At 35.9% G+C, this 18,740-nt stretch overlaps 1 protein-coding gene across 2 annotated transcripts in view; it reads right to left on the reverse strand.

Annotated features, from left to right (window-relative positions):
- ralgps1 (Ral GEF with PH domain and SH3 binding motif 1) overlaps positions 1 to 14,824 on the reverse strand; it is a gene marked incomplete at its 5' end in the record, with an annotated part of 113,292 nt that extends 98,468 nt beyond the window's left edge. For both annotated transcript variants that reach the window (XM_081349903.1, XM_081349904.1), the window contains 4 exons: positions 2,433 to 2,516; positions 9,818 to 9,868; positions 11,062 to 11,166; positions 14,768 to 14,824. In XM_081349903.1, the coding sequence (XP_081206029.1) occupies positions 2,433 to 2,516; positions 9,818 to 9,868; positions 11,062 to 11,166; positions 14,768 to 14,824 (297 nt within the window). The remainder of the gene's footprint in view (positions 1 to 2,432; positions 2,517 to 9,817; positions 9,869 to 11,061; positions 11,167 to 14,767) is intronic.
- Between the last annotated feature and the right edge of the window lie 3,916 nt (positions 14,825 to 18,740).

Below are 18,740 nucleotides of genomic sequence, written 5' to 3' on the forward strand. Positions count from 1 at the left end.
ACCCATTTTCGAGTCATTTCGAGATCCGCCCACAAAGTTACTTGCATTTCGCGTTTCATACTTGCGTTTCAAATCGTTAAAATAGGTCTTTATGTTGTTTCTACATTAATTTGGAGATTAAGTGTGAAATTATTACATTATAAAATATCTTAAAAACATATAAAAACTTAAGTGTTTTTAATCCTGATTAATTCACAGAAAAATGTGTGATTAATCTAGTTAAAAAAAAAAATTCATCGATTGACTGCACTCAAGACAAGAACTGAGATCCAATGCACTAGTAGGAATTCCCACAATAGTTGTCTCTGCACAATAGAGTTAGGAATCAGAACATTTATTTAAAACTACTTTAGTGAAGGCAGAGCCTGAAGGTTTACATAATTTATAGCTATATGTTATGTAATTGCTCTGCTGACAAATACCAAAAGTTCTCAGCAAACATAACTCAAAATGGACGCAGACAGATTAACAATAAATAAATCATAAAAAATAAAGGAAATCTATCTAAATTTATGAGGAAAAAACTGTGAAGAGACAGTATTTCCTTATTCACAAGCTTGCCAGAAAACCTTTTTAGAATAAGACTAGGCAGCAAAACTGAATCTTTTCTTCTTTCCTGGAAATATAAGACATTTGTTGTTAATGATGACATTAAAAAGACCGAAATGGCAAATGTAATTGTAGACCTCAAACGGCCACTTCCAAGACATTTAAGCTCTTTCAAAATGAAATGCCATGTAAATAAATCTCATATTCATTCCTATTGTATACTGACCTTCATAAGCCGATATTTATAGCCTTATTTTCAGAACTGGGGATAAAGAAAGTGTTGTGCATTTGCAGTAAAGGGTGTGGGAATAGATGAATTGGTCAGGTCATTATAATGTGTGTGTGTGTGTGTGTGTGTGTGTGTGTGTGTGTGTGTGTGTGTGTGTGTGTGTGTGTGTGTGTGTGTGTGTGTGTGTGTGTGTGTGTGTGTGTGTGTGTGTGTGTGTGTGTGTGTGTGTGTGTGTGTGTGTGTTTCCGATATTTTAGTTGTAATCATACATAATAGGTATAATTTGAAAGTGTAAACACTCAAAATTCATCTTGTCAAAACGGTATTGAAATTGGACATTGGGTTACCATGCAAACGGTACTTTAAACTTTTTAGCTTTCTCAATGTTTGAGTCCAAATTATTTTATACAATTTAGATTTTGTATAAAAAAAAATTATTAGCTCAGTGCATTTGCTTTACAGTAAACAAACTTTTTTTTAAAAGAGAACAACCTTAGGTCTGTATTCCAAAGCATTCATGAATTACAACCGTTTGAACCAGTTCAGATCTACCCCAAGTACTGTACCTGTCAATTTGCTCAACGCTGAAACATTTTTATGGAAATTGTTGTTTACTAGGTGGTTCTTGGATGTTGTTTTGATTTTTTCAAAAGACGGTGTTCTGTCTGAACATTTAAGATCCACTGTTGTTAAACAATAAAGTAATGCCTTTAATGTCCATGAGCGTGCCACTGTAGCAGACACCTAAAAGCTTTGAAGTAGAAAGAGAAGTGTGGATGCCATTAGTCTGGAAAAAAAAAATGGAGAAAAACCCATCAACAGACACTTCTGTTGGATGTTTCCAGTTCTGTTTCTTGTATATTCTGTTATTTAAAGGAGTTAATGCAGAAGCTCCTGGATGAATTAACTATATGGACCAGCATTTGTCTATCTGAAGCACCTGTTTGCACTACAAAACTGTAATATCCAGTAAAGAGTTATCATGTTATTTATAACAGCCAAAGCTGTGAACTCCATTAAGCGTGTATTCAAGTGGACACTATTACATTAAAAGTCTTATGTGTTAAACTTAAAGTCTAAATCATCTACATTAAATATTCTTTATCAGCGATACAGTGAGGTTTCTGAGCACAACCCATGCCAAATCAGCAATGTCTGCAACTATAATACAGTGTCACAATAGAGTATTCTCATCCCTCTTTCAGTATAATGACGACACATTGACCTCCATTATATGTTTTATTTCTGGTGGTGCTAATGGGCCCAGGTCTTAGACCCAGGATAGGGCGATACATGAATAAGAGTGTGCTGAACAGCTCTAAATCCACCTCTGATCAGCAATTTTACACTCTATACCTCTGTTAACTGCTATAAATAGGTCTTTCAAACTGCTATACAAGGAAACAACCCTGAGATCTTGTTGAAATGACCATTATTTCAGGAAACTACCAGTGAAATGTTCGGTATTACTAAATCACAAACAAAATACCATTTCCTTGTGCCAGAATTACACATACAGCAGGATGTTAGTCTTTAGTTCCAGCCACCACCATGTTTAGCAAACAGGGAATTAATATTGCAGTGAAGTTAAGCGTGTAATAAATAATCTTACAGTGCACCTGTTGGCTACGATGACAAGTGCAGATTTGCTTACCTGGTTAAATCTCCGTGTGAAGGCCACAACGTTGGGTGAAAGGCTGTGCTTCTCTTTCTTGTTCCATCCACAGCTCGCCAGCTCCTAAACAAACAAATAGTCAATTAAACCTTTCAACAGTGTTGTAATATTTAAGTCTAAGATGTGCAAGTGACATAAAACTGCAATGTCATTTTATCTACACTGCCGTTCAAAAGTTTGGGGCCAGAACAGCTTCTTCTTTTTTTTAATGTTTTTGAAAGAAGTCTCTTATGCTGCATTTATTTGTTCAAAAATAAAGTTAAACCAGTAATATTGTGAAATACTATTACAATTTAAAACCAATGTTTTCTATTTTATTATACATTTTGAAATACATTAATGTAATGTATTAGTGTGATGCAAAGCTGAATTTTCAGCATCATTACTTCAGTGTCACATGATCTTTCAGAAATCATACTAATATGCTGATCTGGTGCTCAAGAAACAGTTCTTATTATCACAGTTTAAAACAGCTGTGCTGTTTTATATTATTGTGGAAACCATGATTATGCATTTATTTATTTATATTGATATATAGAAAGTTCAAAAGAACAATTTATTTCAAATAGATTTTTTAGAACAATGTAAAAGTTTTTTCTTTCTCTTTTGATCAATTTAATGCATACCTGCTGTATTGATAAAAGTATTAATATGTTGAGCATAAGACTGTCCGACTAAGAAAGGCATAAAAAGTAAAAGCACCACAATTTTTATCCTTTTAGCATTAGTGAAATTTACTACACATTTTACCATACTTTATTTGTTATAGGCCTTTGTTACAGGCTTATTTAGAAATTCTTTCTAAGTGAATTCTAGGAATATTACATTTTGTAGAATAGAAGAGAAAAGAATGCACAGAACAAAACACACCCACTGCCTTCATCTCTTTGACATAAAAAGCTTTGCATGGGGACTTTATATGCTTCTAAGCCTCCTTAGGTTCACAAAGCTATGAATACTAACACTTTTATAGTATCGTGCAGACTAAGAGCAGATGGAAACATTCAAAGGCATTTCAGTTTCGACATGGACTGAGTGGAGTGGAGTTTCCATGTGAATAAGCAGCTCAGTCTGGGTACATTACCTTACCAAAATAATTTTGGGTCTGTTTGCTAAGTCATCACTTAAAGCCGCACATTTTGTCGGATTGAACAGTCAGGGAGTGGGACACAAGAAGTCTTGTTTGGTTATATACTACCATTCAAACATTTGGGTTCAATAAAATTGTATTTTGTTTTATACTTAAAACAAAACAAAAAAAGTATAATTTTATGCAACAAGGATGCATTTAAGTAAAAAAAAAAGAAAGTAAAAATTTGTACGTGTAAAGGATCCACTGGAGGCAAGTGTAAATGAGAACCCAAGTGCAGTTTATTATAAACAAAACCAAACATGAAACAAAAACATGGCGTGGCATGAAAACTCAAAAATATGGACATGGACATGGACATGGACATGGACATGGACATGGACATGGACATGGACATGGACATGGACATGGACATGGACATGGACATGGACATGGACATGGACAAACCCAAACAGTGGTCTACAGGAAGCAATACTTGACAAAGACACATGGCAAACATGAGGGCTTAAATACACAGACTAATGACAAGACAAGGGACACCTGTGAACAATGAACAGACGATTAACCAATGACAAGACACATGGCAGGATCACATGACAAACAGGGAATCACATGACAGACATGGAAACATGACATGAACAAACCCAAAACGTGACAGTACGCTGTTGCAAAATATTTCTATTTTAAATAGATTAATACTATCATGTGAAGAATCCTGGAAAAAAGGGTTTAGGGTTTCCCTATTAAGCAGCACAAATGTTTCCTACATTGATAATAAGAGATGTGTCTTAAACATCAAAGAAATTGACCATCAAAGAGCATAAGCATATTAAAATTATTTCTGAAGGATCATGTGACACTAAAGACTGGAGTAAAGACTACTAAAAATTCAGCTTCACCATCACAGGAATAAATTACAGCTTAAAATTACATTTTATAATACAAATAATAGAAACATTTATTTTAAATTGTAATAATATTTCAATATTATTTTGATCAAATAAATGCAGCCTTGGTCAGCATTCTTTCAAGAACATTAGAAAATTGTACTGACCTCAAACTTTGATTAATAGTGTATATTAGTTGTACATTTAAATGATTATTTTGCACCCAAAACAGTCATATTTCAGTTTTCCATTATCATCATCTCTGACCCTAAGAATAATTTTATTTTATACATTTCTTTATGCTGCTGGCCCTTTAAGAAACACTCCTACAATTAACTCCAACACGTAGATGTTATAACTACACCATTCATCACATATACTTTAATTGCTCCATCCTTTAATAACGGCCTCTTTGCAGAGTCAGCATTACATTGTGACAGGATCACCAAACAATCCCACTGAGATATAACTGAAATGATCCCTTGTTAAAAATACACTTTAGAGCGGCATGTGCAATATATACAGCACAAAGATTAATGAATTTTGCTTCATTTTTCTCTTATATCACTAGTTCCACTTGACTATCATTTCTTTAAAATGTCTGTAGCCAAAGAAAACTGTACAGCACACCACTTTATGCAAAGAGACTCTGTCTGCTCACACAGCACTAAAAATGTAGAGGTTCTAGAACCGACGTACATCTGAAATCTATTAATCCAGATGCCCGTGTCAACTTCACGAACATCTCCTTTTAGAATCCGCAATAATCCCTGAAGCATGCAGCTGAAACATTGATGAATGAATGTATGTGCATGTGGTCGAACGCAAAAATGTACTTATACTAGTATTTCCACAGGCCAATGGAACTTACAGGCAAACGGCTCAACAATAACAAGACCACTTACATTGTTAAATATGTCAGGGTCGGAAAGACTGAGTGTAACGGACGGGTCCTGAATTAGTGGCTGGGGAGGTCAAACTCAGCATTTTTAAAATTAGCTTTTTTCCAGTGGGAACTTCTGCTGTAGGGATATTAATTCAATGTGTTTCACACTCTGGTCCTCTTCAGAGAAGGAATACCATTGTAGATATTTTGTTACTTTTTATAAAATAAATCAACTGAAAAATGTATGTGTGCAGAAAGCTGCCGCAATGCAAACATGTCTAAAGGAATGAAGGTGAAGATTCATCTTGACATAAATCAAGTTCATACTCCACAAATCAAATAATTTCCCTCAACACCAATTAAAACCACTTTGAGTCAAGAACTGACATTTTTCAGCAATAAAACCATTGGCAACACCTTGTGTACAAGAAGATAAACATGATAGCGCTGTCAGCTGTAGAAAAAAACAAAAAAACATTTTCACCCGTGACTGAAGAGACTCTAGAGGGAGGATGAGGTAAAATACTTCTTTGCTGTTTCCAATAGACTAATGTTTTGGTGCCAAATATCCACACATTCAAACTGCATAAAAAGCAGTTAGGCCTTTTTAAGTATCCTTTCATTTAGATGTTTTTTAGATGATACAAGGGAGAAGAGCAATAACAGTGTGCTGCTGGAAATACATGTTATTAAATAAGTCTCAATTATTTAGTGAATTGTATTATGCTGCCACATCTGTCAAACTTGTACCCAAAATGAACATTAATAAATGGCTACACTTTATTTTAAGGTGTCTTTGTTACATTGTAATTTTACATTTAAGTACTGAGTAATATTAAGTAACTACATGTACTTACTATAGGGTTAGGATTAGGGTTTGGTTTAGTTTAGTTGCATGTAATTATGCATAATTTATAGTTATTATAAATAACTATACATGTAACGTGTGTAACAATGATAATTTAAAATAAAGGGTTACCCAATTATTTTCTCTGTTGCTCAACTACAAACCTGACACAAGGTCTCAAATTAGCTAGCAACTACTGAGTGACAGCTTCATTAAAAGGCAGCGGTGGTTGCCAGAAAAATTGAGTAAAAATACAATAATAAAGTAAGCATATTCACAGAACAATCTGTAAATATTACAGTTTAAAAAAATTAAAAAATAAAAAATAAAGTAAATCCAACAGCCTTTTTCTGATGAACTAGCAAGAACATGTTGCTACTTAAAGCTACAATATGTAAGATTTTTGTAATAAAATATCCAAAAATCACTTGCACAGTGTGATATATTTCCTGCAGTTGTGTACTTACAATATCCCAAAAGTTCCCAAAGATTTTTAATTTCAGAGAAATTCCAATTTTAAATAACTTGTCCCACTTGTCACCTGTTAATGACGTAATATCTGCGTTATCCCTGGTTTCCGCTCGTACTGCCATAGTAACCATGGCGACAGACGTGGACAACTGCGTTACATCTAGCGGCATGCTCACGCTGCTGTTGTTTCTTTCAAACAATATGGACCATGGCAAGCCAAGCAGACTTTTGGGACAAAAGGAGAACTAAAACAAGGATCAGTATCAGCGTGGCGTTTTCGAGATACCGGCGCAAATGTAGAGGTGAGCAAATGTACATAAAACTAATCAATGTTATATAGCTCAACATGATGAAATGTTAGAATATGATCAGTATGTTATTCTAATGTTGATCTAGCTTACTGCTAGTCTCATACAGATAAACTAACACATAGAATAACATTATAACTTATAAACACACTCAAATGCAGTTTAGTGTGATAGTAACTTACCTCACAAGTTTCATTCGTCTAATAAACTGACCTGTGTGAGTATTAGTAAACTGACCAGGTAAGTTAGTTTGGTAGAATGAAATGTCCTTATTCCATTATATCCGCGGGACTCGCGTGTGGCGCTGATGTCTGTCTCTCATTAGCAATCGCGCCCGCCACATTTTGAAGTATCGCATCAGAAATGAGTGATAGAAACGCCAAATTTAAAAAATAAAATAAAAAATCCCTTAATTTGCAAAAAAAATTATTATGCTCGCTTGAGATGTTTTTTGACTTGTGTAAAAAAAAAAAAAAAAAAAAAAGGGTTCATTCGAATAATGGGAGATGGAAACACATTTGCTGAATAAATTCTGACGTAGCGAACATTAAACCCACGTGACTAATTGGCTATTTTCGCTAATTATTCTGTTTTATTTACTGTTGTTTACTAGGTTACCAATACCAACGTCATCCGCTCAAACAACTTTTTTTTCTTCTTTTTTTTGCAAACTTTGAAAAGATTTGCTTCACGTTTGAATGAAAACCCAGCTACTGTTAACCAATAAACAGGTTTTTACTCTCACATTTTAACAGTATTTTACAGTTAAATTCTATTGTTAGAAAACACAAATCCAAAAAAATTTAGATTCTAAATATGTATATAGACTGTGTTTCAAAAATATACACTACCGTTCAAAAGTTAGGGGGATTTTCTAATGTATTTTATAGTAGTCTCACCAAAGCTGCATTTATTATGTAGCCTATTTTTTCCTGAGATGGCAACAGTGAATTACACGAGTCTTCATTGTCACATCTTCCAACAGAAATAATTCTACATTGCTGATTTAGAGCTCAATAAACATTTCTTATTATTACAAATGTTGAAAATTTGTGGATTCCTTCATGAACAGAAATTTCAAAAGAACAGCATTTATTTGAGATAGAAAACTTTTGAAACACTGTAAAATGTCTTCACTGTCACCTTTGATCAACGTATCCCTGCTGAATAAGAGTATTAATTTCTTCCAAAAAAAAAAAAAAACTTACTGACCCTAAGGTAGAGTATAATTACACATAAAAAATAAATCAGATTTTGATTAAGCAAGCACTGAAGTTTCTGGCTCTTTTTTGTCTCCTATAAATGAAATCCAAATTCTCAACAGACCAAACCAACCACACAGCAATGGTTGCTGAGAACTCATAACGCTACCTAATAACGTGGCTACGTGGAAAAACAATAAATAACAATAAACCCACGGTCTTTTTAAATGGATCCATTCTGGAATATCTGTGGCTGTCAGTGAGAAATGATTCCAACAAGAGAACTCAAATCCACACTGACTCACAGAGATGATGTCATGTTAACTAAGGCCTGCAAAGTTGTAGGTCAATCACCATCCAACTTTAACACTCACATCACTCAAGCTAATTCATACTCTGGATAAAGTTTACACAAACCGGACTCATTCTTACTAAATGTTAAGATCCACGGGCTAATTTCTCTGAAAAAGGCCAGAGATTCACACCAAGGTCACCATGAATGGAAACCAAATGATTCCAGACTTCACGTTAAGAAAGTAGCTTGGTTAAGACTAATTGGCAAACAGACTGCCAAATCATTCTCTACTCAAGCATTACACCATCATTGGGTAGACTGTCTACACGGCAGTGACCTGAAAGAAGCCTGGCTAATATTTCTTCATGATAAAATGGTAAAACTGTTTTCTCAACATACTCCTATAAACCCTAAAATGTGAGCCAGACTATCACATTTTTTATGTTATGTAGTCTTTTCATCTGACATTCCACAATTAATGTGTCTTTGACCATGTGATGCAATTGGTTTCCAGTTTAATTAGATGTTTTTTTTATTTTAAAAAGAAATATTAGATTTTTTTGGTCCAATTTGATGAAGATAATATTAATAATTATTATTCATATTATTTGAGTCATCCTACAGCCCCCTTTCCTGACTTTCCTGAGGCCTCTAATGGTTCCCAGTCCCCCTGGTTGAGAACCACTGATCTAAGGGCATTTATAGCCTGAAAATATTTAGGCATTTTTGGATAATAATCTTCATTCTGTCATAATTTTGTGAAAGAATGAATATACATATTCATTACACAGATTCATATGTACAACCATAGACAACAGCAAGATAACATATGAATACTAAACACTTATGTTATGAATAACAGCTAACCTGCTAAATGCCCAAATGTAGTCAATGAAAATTTATCACACTGAAAACGTTCTACACAAAACCTTCAGAAAACTGAAAAGTGCCTTGGCAGACCTGTTTTTATTACCTGTGGAAAAACTTCTCACTGATCCTGGTCCAAATCTATTATAACTGTTATGAGCACCTTTTCATTTTCAAATACAATGTTAACTAAGGAAAGTACTGAGGGCTCTGTAACTGCAGAGGATAGACTCTGGTTAAAGTAATGGAAGAATGTGGAGCTAGATTCTGTGGGTACTGTGGTGTGTGTGTGTGTGTGTGTGTGTGTGTGTGTGTGTGTGTGTGTGTGTGTGTGTGTGTGTGTGTGTGTGTGTGTGTGTGTGTGTGTGTGTGTGTGTCACACTGCTATAGTGCCACGTCACACTAATCTGTAGCACCAGAGAGCACATGAGATCAGTTCACAGCTGTGAGGCTCATGTGGCTTGATAAACACAGAGGATGTGTATTTAGTTGCCATAGATATCTGTCTCACCTCAGGCTGTATCGCCTTGAATACAGGAGCATCCATCAAAGTGATCTGACTCTGCAAAATAAAAGCTACAATGTTAAACTGACAACAATTTCAAGCTTCAAAAGGGTAGCTCACTCAAAAATAAAATGTATTTAATAATTTAATCATCTCAAATTGTTCCAAGCCTGTATAACTTTTTTTCTTGTGTAGAACAAAATGAGATGTTTAGCAGAACGTCCAGGCAGCTCTTTTCCATACAGTAAGAGCAGATGGATACCAGTGTCAGCTGTGGTCACCATTTCAATGAATGGGAAAAAGTAAATAATAATAATTGTTGGGTGAAATATTACATTAACATTTAAAATTACACTGCAGGGCACTTAAAAGATGCAGCAAGTATTTTTTAGCATTTTGACTTGCAAGGTTTCGTGAAGTTTTCACTCTTGTCAATGTACAGGTTTAAATATATTTTACAAAAGTGCTATTGACTTTAAGGGGTGTTTTTTTTTTTTTTTTTGCAGTGGAAAAGGTTACTTAATGCACCTTTATTAGAGCATACTGGGTTTCTATAAATATAAAAAGAGCCATATAAAATGAATAGATGATTAAATACTTTCCTTGAGTTGACTATAATTATGGGATGGAAAGTTGAAATTGAATAACTGTGCACTTAAAGTCAGAGTTGGAATTGACATGAATAAGTGTGAACAAATGTCTGATAATATATGCTGATAAAGTCTGACAAGTATTTAAATGAATGAATAAATAAATAAATAAATAACAACTGAAATGTGTTGCCCTAGTTTCAAATCACTGCAGTTTCCATGTCAAACCCTCACTGAGTGGCACAAAAATGAGTTTTATTTTTTCAAACTTATCTCAGATAAATGTCAACTATCAACTAGTGTTAAAATCAACCAAAAGTAATGCATTTTTTCCTAACACCCTAAACTCAAACCATCTACCTGGATTTTAAGTATAATTTTAAAACAACATTCAACCTCAAAAGACACCGAACAGAAGCTTTGTGTGAGGAACATACTGAAGTTTAGGTTTATATTAAGTGATAAACTTCCTCTCTGTATCGGTCAATGGGAGGTACATTGGTAGGGCTTTTAGCACCCCTAGTGGTCATTTCACATAGAAAATGCAGCAATTTGTGCCTACAGAAACTTAATTAATAGTAAGAAAAAAAAAGTATTCATAGCTGTGTTTTTTTCTCATGAGACCAGGTGTGAACTGGAGTATTTACTGTATAAACTTACAGCAAACTCCTCAGGTGTCACTTTGAGCATGTCAAACACCACCGCGTCAAAGCTCTTGGCAGAGTCCAAGCTCCGTCCATCCAGGGACTCAGAACTACTGCTGTCCTGCAAACACAGGAAGAAGAAAGTTAGGCAGGAAAGAGAGAGAACAACTGGACATAAAATCAGGGATGATATTTCATACACCTATAAAATCCATATGGACAAAGAGTCATGGCCAGTTGCACTGTTCCTGTGGACTTTTAATCAGTTTAATTACCATTGTCCATTTGAATTACTTTATTCCATTTGATTATTCAGCCCAGATGGTAAAAGTGGATCAGAATGCAACCACATCACTTTATTAACAGGCAATGAGCCAATCCAACCCATATGATAATTAAAGCCAGACAAAAATAGACCACATAACAAAGGCCTGAGAAGGAAAGATACAGTCACTATGAAAAGAATGATTTCTCCTCGGCAAATGATCCTGACAGATCCCCTTTGAAGTCTCCCCATTCCATCCAGTGTAATATCCGTACTGATGTAAAATCTCAGTCTTATCTTCTCGGTGTCTTATCTGTTCTGTGTGCACCCTTAATTGCTAGCAGATTCGTTAATGCCCTCATCTCTGGTTATTACAAACGCTGTACACTACCATTCAAAATTTTGGAAGAAATTACATTTATACAGCAAGTATACATTAAATTAAATTGAAAGTTGACAGTGTGGAAGAAATTTTATATGTTCTATATGTTTGCATTTAATTATATTTATAGAATCTTAGAAATATGATGGTAATTAGATTAATGTAGTGTCGATACATACCCTTATGAATGTATGTACAGTGCTATGTATAAGTTTAGACACCCATGCTAAAGTTGACTAAAAAGAGGAATAAAAAAAAAAAATCTTTTGGAAATTGAACTTAATGCCTTAATTAAAAAAAAATGGAAAAATCCAACCTTTAAGGACACCAATTTTCTTTGTGAATGAATAATGTATCATAAATAAATGTTCTTCCTTAAAATACAGGGTGCATAAGTCTGGACACCCCTATGTTAAATTCCCATAGAGGCAGGCAGATTTGTATTTTTAAAGGCCAGTTACTTCATGGATCCAGGATACTATGCATCCTGATAAAGTTCCCTTGGCCTTTGGAATTAAAATAGCCCCACATCATCACATAGCCTTCACCATACCTAGAGATTGGCATGGAGTACTTTCCATAAGATCATCTCTCAATGCAAATCAAACCAGCTATTAGGCTAACTGAAATAAAACCATGCCAATCTCTAGGTATGGTGAAGGCTATGTGATGATGTGGGGCTATTTTAATTCCAAAGGCCAAGGGAACTTTATCAGGATGCATAGTATCCTGGATCCATGAAGTAACTGGCCTTTAAAAATAAAAATCTGCCTGCCTCTATGGGAATTTAACATAGGGGTGTCCAAACTTATGCACCCTGTATTTTAAGGAAGAACATTTATTTATTTACGATACATTATTCATTCACAAAGAAAATTGGTGTCCTTAAAGGTTGGATTTTTCCTATTTTTTTTAATTAAGGCATTAAGTTCAATTTCCAAAAGATGATTTTTTTATTCCTCTTTTTAGTCAACTTTAGCATGGGTGTCTAAACTTATGCATAGCACTGTATGTGTATCTCCTTGTATATGACCTGACAAAAGTGTGACTAAGTGTATGACCGAGACAGAGGGTCTCCATTCAACGGTATAATATGATAGACCAATCTAAACAATGTATTAGTTATGGCTGAGAGATATCATCATTTAGCCTCGGGAAAACAACCTTGGGGGTGGAACAACTATAAAGAATGAAGGATGCCCCCACTCATGGTCACACTCCGCAGGCACTTTGTAATGACTGTATGACTGCTGACCTTTCCTTGCAAGGGAATAAATAATCTTTAAAAGACAACTGATCCATGTTTGTCTCTTATTCAGTATTAGAAAATTGTTTGCCACCACAACAGTAAAGACATTATGTTACTAAACTTCTATTTCAAATAAATGCTGTTCTTTTGAACGTTGTATTCATCAAAGAATTCTGAAAAAAAAAAAAAAAAAAAATCAGTTTCCACAAAAAAAAGCTGCACAACTGTTTTCAATATTGATAATAAAAAACATTAAATTGTTATAATATTTCACAATCTTACTGTTTTACAATGGAAAAATTAGGCATAATGCACCACAAATGCAATTAAACTCCTAACTGGCCGATTCGTTTAGGCTAGATCAATCTGAAAATGGTGTTGAAAAATCTTTTAGTCTACCCCCTGTCCCAGCGTTGAAAACCTCTGGCTTCACAGAAATGTGTTTAACCTCTTACCTTATGAAACTGTGTCAGCTTGCTGTGTGTGTCACATCTACTGAACTATCGCTGACTCTCTAGATGAGTTCCAGTTCACACAGCATGACAATGACATAACACTGTCTCACTGGAGCAGCGTCCTGCCAGTGTGCATCTGAACGGATCAGCACTGATGGACCAACAAGCTGCTATTTCTCTGATCTGATTCCCTTTAGCAAGCCAATATCAAGTGATCTAACTTGAGTGCTGCACACAACACTCAGTTCAGACTAAACCACGCACCCACCCCGCGTTGAACAATCACATGCATCGCAAATCTGTAATGATCATCTGCAATAAATCTCTCATTTATAATCCATTATGCACAGTTTAATGTTCAGTTAACTGATTGCCTTATTTGCCAGTCTTTCTGATATTAATCCTGGCAATAAGACTAAATAAAATAAAATAAAATAAAATAAAAAAAGAGATAAAACTATAGACCCTTTCCAAAAAATTAGAATATCATGGAAAAGTTTATTTATTTCTATAATTCCATCATTTGGGCTTACTCACACAGTAATTACACAGTGATACCATGGTCATTGAACCAGGTTTTGGTTATTTTGGCAGTGTGGGCAGGTGCAAATCCTGCTGGAAAATGAAATCAGCATCTCCATAAAGCTTGTCTGCGGAAGGAAGCATGAAGTGCTCTGAAAATGTCCTGGTAGACGGCTGCGTTGAGTGGACAGCACAGTGGACCAACACCAGCCGATGACATGGCTCCCCAAACCAACACAGACTGTGGAAACTTCACACTGGACTTCAAGCATCTTGGATTGTGTGCCTCTCCATTCTTCCTCCAGACTCTGGGACCTTGGTTTCCAAATGAGATGCAAAATTTGCTCTCATCAGAAAAGAGGACTTTGGTCCACTGTGCTTTATTAAATCCAGAGTCAATGCAGTTGTCTACCAGGACATTTTCAGAGCACTTCATGCTTCCTTCATTTTCCAGCAGGATTTGCACCTGCCCACACTGCCAAAATAACCAAAACCTGGTTCAATGACCATGGGATCACTGTGTAATTACTGTGTGATTTCATGTAATATTCAAAATTTTTTGAAATCCTGTTTTCGTGGGTTTTATGAACTGGAAGCCCAAATTATGTACACATAAACAACTAAACAAACACTTGAAATTGTTTAAGTTGTGGGCCCTGAATCTATAATCTATGGAAGTTTAACGTTTTGAATGGAATTATGGAAATAAATAAACTTTTCCATGATATTCTAAATTTTTGGAAAGGGTCTGTATATGACAGCAGGCACGGTCATAAATAACCATAAATTTCAGGACCGATGCTGTCATGGTTGAACGCTTGCGTAAACAAATGGGATGTGTTTTAGTACCTGTGTGTGGCGAGAGGTGATGCTGACGCTGGCAGGAAGTCCATTCCTCCTGTACATGCTCTCAGTCAGAAGAGAAGACCCAGATCACAGCCGACCTCAGCTGCTCACCGCCACACACGACCTCTCAGCCATCCCTGCAACACACATATTTCACCTTATTTTATGCCCAACTTGGTGTACTTGGCAATTTGGAAAGGTTTTGATTTTGTTTTACTAACCCTATTAAATAGAAATTGTGACTTTAAAAGAAAACTTACTGTCATAATTATGATTTAACACAGTATTACTCTATTTGGGATCTGCTCATTCTGTGGAGCAATGCATAATGTAGCCAGAAGAGGGAGGACGTCACCACAAATGCAGCCTCTCTCCCCTCAACATGACTCCTGGATCTGCCCTACATTCAGTCAGCCAGCCATTTCTTGTTCAAATGAGCCACATACATATCATAGCCATATCATGAAAAGACCCTGCAGTGCTGCTCTCCTCTGTACTATTGAATGAAATGTTTCAGTCTGCTTGGCCAAATGCAGTCCAGAATTGAAGTGCACAGGTCACACAAGAAATATCTACAGATTTTTGCTTTGGTTGTGCTTCAGGAACCAAATTGAAAATTTGATATTACATGGCTTGGTTGAATTCTAATGTAGAATGCGGTCTGTTACTTCTTGATAACAGACCGCTGCTAAGTATAACACACCGTTGCCATGAAAAACAGAGCGTTGCTATGGACGCAGGATTCTAAGCGTAGAGACGGAACGGACTATTTTAATTTTCTTTAACGGAAGCAAAACAATCGTTTTTAAATCAATATTTTGTGTCAAATTATTGATTTATTTGGTAGATAGCCATGTAATAAGCGGGATAATGTAGAGCGAGACGGTTGTTATAGCGAATACAACCCCAACAGGCTGATCAGGACCCCGACACGAAGCATATTATTTACATATTAAATGGCCACCAAACATCTGACTAAAAATGTTTACTGTGCAAAAGTGAACAAATCTGGCCTTAAAAAAAGGATTTAAATGTGCTAAATATGCTAAAATTAACGATGTAGATTAAAAAGACTGATCAACTGTATGTTTTGTGAAATCAACTGCAGAAGCTAACATTATATCCTGTTTAATATTTGCATTTAATTTTTTATATATTATATTTGTATTATTTGCATTTAGCATTGATTTCAGAACAGTACTGCAGAGGTGGGACCAGGTCATTGCTCAAGTCTTTGCATTCAATTCTCGAGTCAAGACAGACAAGTCCCAAGTCAAGTCCAAGTCATGCGACTCGAGTGCACATACCTGCAGTAATAAAAAAAAAAAAAAAGTATTGCACCCCAGGGTTATTATCCACCTTTTTTGCCACAGATCTAACGCACATCCTATTCTCTCACAACTCTTTACATTCGTTTTGAAATCATTGTGTATCTTCATCCATTCAAGCGCAAAAGGAAAGAGAACTCAATGTGGTGCTGGCACGCTCTCCGAAACGACATTCTGTGCACGGGTTTCAGGTGTTTGTTTACAGAGAGCTGCTTCACAGACAACATGCCAATAAATTTGAGTTATTTTTGTGCGTCTTGTCATGCTTGAATGGTTTAATGGCACATAAATGAATGGCAGCGTGATCATATACTGTAGCACAGCCAAATGGGTGCTGCTACCCTAACCAAAAAAAAAAATTAAAATCGCAAAATTAATTTTGACAGGCCTACTAATTTCTTTTAAGGGGTCATAATATCATGCATTTTTTATTTAAAGTCAGTGTTTTTGTACTAAACATGTAGGGTTTTCAAGACCATTTAGTTTCAAAACAAGTGACTAGTAAAAAAAAAAAAAAAAAACATTATAATACAATTTGTACAGATTACATACCCATTTTGTTCTGCCAGATCTTTCACATGGCTAATATCTGCATGGTAGTGTTGGTGAAGGCCATCCCAAGCGGCAGATCTTTAGAAATACTGAAAGAGAAAGAGAGACAACAGAAAGACTTATGACTAAAATGCAAATACCTTTGGGAAATCATCAAGGTTGATTTCCTCCATTTCAGACAAATTCAAACAAACACACTTGTGAGGCGTCAAGTTATACAATTGCAAATGTGGATAAAATCTACAGCCAGAGGCGTGGATACACTTGCCTGAGAGCAGCAGCATTTAACTAGTGTAATCGAGTGTGAAGAATTCAGTCAATACTGTTAACACTCATGTTTGCCGTCCACAGGGATGCCTGTATTTGTTTATTTGGCTGTATTTGTCCGCATGGCTTGAATGTGCATGCCTAATTGCATTAATTAGACATACTGTAGCTACTGTTCAAAAGAGAGCGGCTGCTAAGATTTCTCAATGTTTTTTAGAGAAGATTCTTATGCTCACCAAGGCTTCATTTTTTGATAAAAAAAATACAGTAAAAACAATAATATTATGAATTATTATTACAATTTATAACCCTTTTCTATGTTAATATATGCAAAACTCACCCATGAACTGGCAAAACTCAGACAACACATTACATTACAACACATCACATTCACTGTCTGGTTCATCTTCTCCCTACCTACTGTACAGGCATAGACGCGGGAACATATTTTATAAGGGGGTGCTGGGGGTGGGGCTTGATATTATGGGGTGGTGCTGCTGTGTATTTTTAACAAAATCCTAATATTAAACAGCCCAACAAGATGATTAACATACAAATGAATGGACCGTTTTATGTGAGAAAGCTCAGAACTCATAATACATTTTACAAACACAGCACAAAAATCTGCATCTTACCTTATGATACTCGCTCAGGAGATAGTGCCGGTTCACAAAGAAAGCAAAACCTTTCAAAGCAAAAACGCAAGACGCAGGCAGTGGAACGGGGGGAAACGCAAAGTTTCGAGGCATGTTTAAGTTGAACTTATTTTAACTTGAGCACTGAGTTTTTAGAACGCTGTATCATGCACAAGTTAAACACGGTTAAACACGGCTAGTGCGTTCACACAGAAAAGCAATGGAAAAGTAGCAGAATGGAAGGGAAAAACACGTTCTGTGTGAGCAGCCCCTTAATGCCGATTAATGCATCTGTATTTAGTTTTTCACCAATGTCTGAGTGAACATGTATTAAATAAGCGTCAAATGAGTTCTGAGATGCTGGTCCTAATCCAGCATAGTCACGTCACTCACTCCATGCGAGATTGGCTTTTGATATATGGATTTCTAGTTTTTAAATTCATAAAACCGTATTCGACAACATGTAAAAACGAAATAATCTTTAGAGTAATTGTATTAAGGTGGAAGGTGTTCTTAAAATTAGTGAAACAGCTGTCGACCCTAGTTCCCACGGTCATGCGTATCTAAGGACTTTAAGGAGATGGATCAACGAAGCAGTGTGGGAATTACAAGCCTGTTTCGAGAGCACTGATTATTAGAGTGTTTTTGAAGCTGCTGCCACTGATCTGGATGAGCTCACAGATTGTCTTGCATCATACATACGTAACGTTTCTGTGAGGATATGTGCATTTCTACCAGTAGCCTACTTATTTAACATACAACAAACCATGGTTCACAGCAAAACTCAGACAGCTTCGCCAGGCCAAAGAAGATCCCTATAGGCATCGGGACGAGATCTTGTACAATCACTGACAAAAGAGATTAGAGTGGCTAAGAGGAGCTACTCTAAAAAGCCAACAATCCTGCTTCAGCGTGGAAAGGCCTGAAAGAAAAACTACAGGACTCCATCTCCCAACTCTGCAGGGAATCAACAACTGCCTGAATGAGTTTTACTGCAGATTTTAAAATCTCAATCTCACACCCCAGACCCACTCTGAGAGTCTCTCTGCACAGCCATCAACACTCTCCCCCCTATGAAGAGGATGTGTTTTAGGAAAACGAAGACAAGGGCACTGTTTACACCTCATATTAAGAGGCATTTTGGTTGATCGGATCACAAGAAGACGAGGGAGACACATTCCTTACACCTGGTGT

This window comes from Scardinius erythrophthalmus (genome assembly GCF_964197995.2).
Source record: "Scardinius erythrophthalmus genome assembly, chromosome: 20".
In the NCBI taxonomy this organism is placed as follows: Eukaryota; Metazoa; Chordata; class Actinopteri; order Cypriniformes; family Leuciscidae; genus Scardinius; species Scardinius erythrophthalmus.